This window comes from Ceratina calcarata, unplaced genomic scaffold, assembly GCF_001652005.2.
Source record: "Ceratina calcarata isolate Rehan_Ccalc_2016 unplaced genomic scaffold, ASM165200v1 scaffold7.2, whole genome shotgun sequence".
NCBI lineage: Eukaryota > Metazoa > Arthropoda > Insecta > Hymenoptera > Apidae > Ceratina > Ceratina calcarata.
In genome coordinates, this window is record NW_017178268.1 from 29,073 (window position 1) to 34,644 (window position 5,572).

The 5,572-nt window shown below is 37.7% G+C and overlaps 2 protein-coding genes across 7 annotated transcripts in view; both read right to left on the reverse strand.

Annotated features, from left to right (window-relative positions):
• The window catches only part of LOC108630153 (2-acylglycerol O-acyltransferase 1), a 6,125-nt gene extending 4,188 nt beyond the window's left edge, over window positions 1–1,937 (reverse strand). For 2 of the 4 annotated variants that reach the window (XM_018033231.2, XM_018033227.2), the window contains exon 1: window positions 1,418–1,937. In XM_018033231.2, coding sequence (XP_017888720.1) covers window positions 1,418–1,445 — 28 coding nt within the window. In that variant the 5' untranslated portion in view covers window positions 1,446–1,937. Of the gene's footprint in view, window positions 1–517; window positions 603–1,417 lie in introns of those variants that run through there. The other 2 variants (XM_026817806.1, XM_018033230.2) reach the window with 2 other exon arrangements.
• A 203-nt stretch (window positions 1,938–2,140) lies between these two features.
• On the reverse strand, window positions 2,141–5,300 carry LOC108630139 (2-acylglycerol O-acyltransferase 2-A-like). Of its 3 annotated transcripts, none has more exons than XM_018033206.2 (6): window positions 4,980–5,300; window positions 4,023–4,267; window positions 3,669–3,943; window positions 3,167–3,353; window positions 2,892–3,091; window positions 2,141–2,731 (listed from the first exon to the last, which is right to left on the reverse strand). In XM_018033206.2, the coding sequence occupies exons 2-6, from the start codon at window positions 4,247–4,249 to the stop codon at window positions 2,571–2,573; spliced, it is 1,050 nt and encodes a 349-aa protein (XP_017888695.1). In that variant the 5' UTR covers window positions 4,250–4,267; window positions 4,980–5,300; the 3' UTR covers window positions 2,141–2,570. The 3 variants fall into 3 exon arrangements, with proteins under 3 accessions (XP_017888695.1, XP_026673608.1, XP_017888696.1); XM_026817807.1 differs by having other exon boundaries at window positions 4,023–4,272; XM_018033207.2 differs by having other exon boundaries at window positions 4,023–4,258; window positions 4,980–5,299.
• Between the last annotated feature and the right edge of the window lie 272 nt (window positions 5,301–5,572).

A 5,572-nucleotide genomic window follows, 5' to 3' on the forward strand; every position in this document is an offset into this window, starting at 1 on the left:
AAATTGCGCAATTTTTTTCCTTTCATTTGAAAGTTGTCGAGGTGAACACGGTAAATATTTATCTATTTAATCGAGTTTAAAAGTTTAATAGATTTAGAATCATTGAGAATATTAAAACAAAACTGGTTACACAGTTATTCATTTTCAAAACTCAGGAATTCATTATTATAATTGCAATAAAGGTCAAAAGTTCTGTTATTTGTGAATTCACTAAGTCTAGTAAAAGACTTAGTAACGATATAATATCCTTTCCTGACGAGAAGTCAAGGAGCATTCGATAAGGAATTTAATTATTTTTGTCGGTGCATCGTTAATTTATTCTGTCAAGTCTTATCTGGTCCCATACGAACTACTATGTCTCGTTTGCAATTGAAATTTACCGACTCGTTTCGACACCGACGAATCTATAATACACAGCATTAAAGAGAGCAAGGTGAGACTCTGTGTAGACTTCTTGTAGAAGACGCGTAAAAATGTAATTTTCGAATGTTACGCCCCGGTAAAGTCGTCAACTCACTTTTCGTAATCGGAGCTAGCATCAATGAGAGTCTCGAGTGCTGCTTGCTTTGCAGAAATTCTTGCTTCAGGGACTTTTGACGGCTTCATTAAACATTCGAGAAAGAAGGGGCGGGTGTATTAATAAAAAGGGGTGTGAAGCGATTCCATGGTTTGAATCCAAAGTGTGCTTCGTACTTGAGCCCTAGGTTGCACGAAAATGAGGATGTAATTAGAATCGTTATGGGACGAAGTCTTTGTCAAACGATGTGATCCGGTCGCGCGGAAACTGGCCGCAGGAAAGTTTCCACCGACACCCACCGTGCTTCTAATTTAGAACACCAAAATCAATCAAAAGCGTCACCTTAATCAACGTCATCGGCGACTTTCCTCCAATCGCTATGCCGTTAATAATACCATTATCCTCGAACGCAAATCCGCCGTGAACTATGATATCAATTCCTAATCACACACCGCCATAGTTTCAAAACATGGAAACACGTTTATCGATCAAGAAAGCATGTTTATCATTTATCGTACATTTATAAGATAAGGTTTAAATTTTTATTTGATTTCCGACTATTGACTCGATTTCTTATCAAAACTGCATAATTGCCACTTGTAACGAATGTGACGTTGATTTATTATATTTCTAGAGTTAGAGCAACAAAATTAATTTCCATTCTGGTCCCTGGAATATTTTCCAAACTGCAAAAACTGCATATAATCTGACGAAATGAAACTGATTCGATCGAAAAGCTAGCGAAAATAATTTTAGCGATTACGTTTCACGATTCGCAGGCAGGTATTTGAATTTTCGTTTTGGATGACATCCAGTTAAGACGAGCACGTGAATCGAAGTAGAAAATGAAAGAGGGAATTCAACGAAAAATCGAATATAGAGACACCGTTGACGCTTTACCTGCGGCCACGAAGAAGACTTCTTCCATTTATAGAAACCGGAGAATCTCAGTTTCTAACCCGTCGTTCGGATCGTGTCCTCGAGCTGGGTCACCTTTCTAGTTTCTCAGTCAGGGCGACCACGAACGACTTGTTCGTTGAAATGAACGAGTCGGCGGCACGTTGCACACTGACTCTTCGGCGCTTGGCGTTGAGTCGCGCGAAGCAGACAGACAGGAAAGAGTCTGCGCTCGTATAAGTAGAAGTGTACTCAATGCCGGTGACTCACACATTCAACGGTGTGCGTACGTGTGGTTGAATCAATGAGTCTCTCTCTCCAACTAGAATCTTGCTTTACCTTCCTTCAGCGAAGGTGCCCGATAAAAAATCGACGTTGCCAGATGCGGTTTAGTTTTGCCTCCCCTCTTCTCGATCGGTCGAGCTCCAGCTGCAGAGACGATCTGTACGGTGGTCGAATTTCTGCGAAAGGATTGCTATTTGGTTTGAGTAAAATTTACTCATTTTAAGCAAAATAGATGTATACCCAATATTCGGCAATCTAATGTTATTCTGGAACTACTAATCCAGAATTAAAAGTTTATAACAGAGAAATGTGTATATAAAAAGAAAGTCGGTATTTCAAATGTTAATTAACTCGTATTTGTCGTTGAGCAAGTGTTAGTTAAGGAGTTCTTATCTTACTATTAGACTGCGGATTTTGATGCTAAATAAACTACTTATGGTATCAGTTGAAGAAAATGTATTCCGAATTTTCTCTTATTTCTTAAGTATTGCAATGTGCACTTTACCTTTAGTATTCTATACATTTTTCATGAATCACTTAAGTGTGTTCATATTTGTTGTACATACAATTTCGTCATTAATGCATGTAATACGCAGTCTACTTATTATTAACTTCTTCGATAATAAACAAGTATCGGGCCGGACTATAATTAACATAACGTTACGTCGTTGAAAAACATAGAATGTAATTTTCCTTTACTAATTGCCAGTCAATGTAAATAAAGAAACAGCACGAGGTTCACTTCTCCATGTATTGAAATCACTCGCAACTGGATTAAATTAGTATCTGTTCAAGTGAGTTCTTATTTATTAGATCTTTTTGTTCACTCTGGTGATTCACTGGTGTTTATCAAAAGTTTTAGCGAGATTTATCAAGGCAACAATTCCAGTTGCACCGTATCAGCGTTTTCGATATACTTGTGTTTATTCGTCTCGAACAGGTTCACTAATTCCTTGATAAATTTCTCGTGGTACTCGTCGATTTGCTCTGTCGTCGGTTCCTCTAATTTTGGTAATTCTATAGGACTGCCCACTAGAAAGAATAATTTATGCATTTAATTAATAAAAATCATTTGAGACAAATAACACTTATCGAGTTCCTCGTGCCGAACACAAATTCGAAAGCTGAATCGCTCTGGATATTACAAAAAGAATTTCGTGTCGTACAATATAATTGTCATTCATATTCTTACCAACTACTGTGACTGGCGTTCGCCGAGGTAATACACCGAAACTGTATTGGAAAAATCCTCGTCCTTTTATAATCACAGGTGCGACAGTAATTAGACTGCGAATATACTCTTGTATTCTTCTGAACAACGATCCCTGCGGCCCGTAGACCTGATCGTAGGTATTCGTCTCGCCAAAGGAAAAGACAGGCACCAACGGAGCACTGAAACGTCAATCAAATCTATAATCTACATGCGTTTATAATAAATTCGAATAACGTTATTATAATGATTCGAACCCTTCCCGCAGTGCGAGCTTCACGAACCCTTTCCTTCTTTTTAGCACGATACGATAGATATTTGGTCGACATTCCAATGATTCCGCAGCTCCGCCAACTACCAAAATTGTTGCCTTCCCGGTGTACGGCGGTGCGGGCTTCGACGATAGCTGATATCTTATACTTTCCGCGTTACTGCTGACACCTCCTACGTTTTCGTCCGTTTAACATTACAATTTTTAATTAGAAATTAGAAAATATTAACTATACTCCTCTGTAAATATCATTTGTGTTCAAAGTTTAATCAAGCATAGGACGTCGCTTCTTATTATATTTCTTAAACTCCTGGTAGAAATCTTACGTCTCACAACCTGAAGGTTTCATATTGAATTATAGAAAAAAACAGGCAGTGAGTAGAAATTGTGATATACAGAAATTAGGAGATTTACTTATATTCTATCGAATTTCTGTATTGGTGATCAATAATGATTGTTTATAAATATTCGTTTGGCAACATACGTACCGATTATATAAGCGTATTCGCGAAAGAGGGGCACCTTGAACTGGGAATCAAGAGTTACGGCACGGATTTCTAGGCCCGGGAACAAATCCCTTTGGCCTGAGTAGTCGGTCCCGAAAGCACCGAACATTCCCACACACAGAATCCCGTGCGGAAAATTGACAAACAGATAGTTCCTATTTGGATCCAGGTCGACAGTCTTCACCAGCTTCACAGGGAAGTAGTTGCTGAAGTAACGCATCCATGTCATACGCCTAAACAGATTTACCCATCGCATACTGAAACCAGGAAATCGAATTGGTTCATCGATCTCGTCGCAGTCTGAATTTCGCATGGTCCCAGCGAAAAACGTTTTACCTCCTGCCGCCTTTGTAAGCCGTGTCCCAATCGTAATACATCCAAATAAAATAGAGTAGCATGAAATAACGTAATATGGTGGTGTAAAAGATTGCGTAGAAGGTAAAAAGAACTCCCCAAATATCTCCGAAACCGATCGAAAAGATCCATATTGCTGCAGCGAGTGTTTCCAGTCTTCGCTTCAGCGGAACGTTCAACGGCGCGAACTTTATCCCCAGGATTTCCATCGCTCCTTCCTATTAAAACTAATCTTATACAAATAGCATAAACAATATTGTTAGATATCAATAATTGAAGCAATTAAATAAGTTCAATGCACGCTACGATAATGATAACGTAACGTCTGCTGATATGAGGAATATTGAATGTAACGTATCGTTGTAATATTAATAAAACTCTGTTCATATAAACTGCTTCGCGTGCTGTGTGATTAAATGGTTATTAAAGTAGCCATTAAATAGTAATCATTGGATGATGATTATAGTCTGAATGATAACACGTATGGCCATAAAATGCTCGTTAGAAGCTCCAGTTTTTATATAGATGACCTATCAGATTCCTGAGCTGTAGTGACTTGACAAAAATTACTGAAAGATGACGACAAAAAATATGAGCACGAATCATCGAGAAGGAAGTACATAACTGAGAGTTCGATATCAAAGACAAGTTTCAGTATATTATACAAGGAATTTAGGAAAGTTATATTACAGATATTATGCTTCGAAGTAAAACAATACCAAAAATACTATTTAGGTAAAAAATAATACTTGAGAATAATATACATATATTAATACAAACGGCAACAGGTGTACACTGTGATAACAAAAATATAAGGAAGATATGAACAAATTCTCGTGCAACCATTTGATGACTTCTGACAAATTAGGATATTTTATTTAAGATTAAGTGTTATTTTAATATTTTGATAAGTGTTTTACTGTTATGTATTGCACTTACTTTGAACACTGCTAATCAATGTGTAATCCGATCCAAATGGTCAGTGCATCGTTACTTTGCAACTCCCGCTAATCTACTAAACTCCAAAATTGGCGCCTCGGGTCTGTATAGCACAGTGATGGGATACGAAATCCTTCATGACTCACGACGGTAGTGGGGACAATCTACCTTATAGTGAAAGTGAGAGAGAACGTGACGACGGCTGTAGAGGGGAATAGTAGTGGAGTAGGGAGTAAGAAAAGAGGGGAAATCGCTCGTGATTTCATGCCATACAGATAATAAACACAGAGTAGGGAAGGAAGATACAGCCGTGAAAATGGGAACGTAGCGAGAAAGAACAAATGAAAGTAGTGACGCTATCTCTCTTGAATTCAAGTCATTTAAGAGAGATAGCATCGCTACTCTGATTTTTCTCTTTTTTACACGCGACTGTATGGCTCAACTATGAGGTAAATAAATGTGCGAATTAAGCAATCATATGAATAAACGACTGTGATAATTATCTCTTTATAAGTGTTGTACGAAATTGTCATTTATAGATAAAAATTTGCTCAAATGCACATATATAGTACATAGTTTTTATAATACTTCTC

Bases quoted from the DNA above. Each gene is read 5' to 3' on its own strand.
- LOC108630139 (XM_018033206.2), bottom strand. From the start codon at position 4,249: ATGGAAATCCTGGGGATAAAGTTCGCGCCGTTGAACGTTCCGCTGAAG. The intron at 3,944-4,022 runs GTAAAACGTTTT...TCCTGGTTTCAG, and splicing joins GCTTACAAAGGCGGCAGGAG to TATGCGATGGGTAAATCTGT. The intron at 3,092-3,166 runs GTTCGAATCATT...TTGACGTTTCAG, and splicing joins AAGCTCGCACTGCGGGAAGG to TGCTCCGTTGGTGCCTGTCT.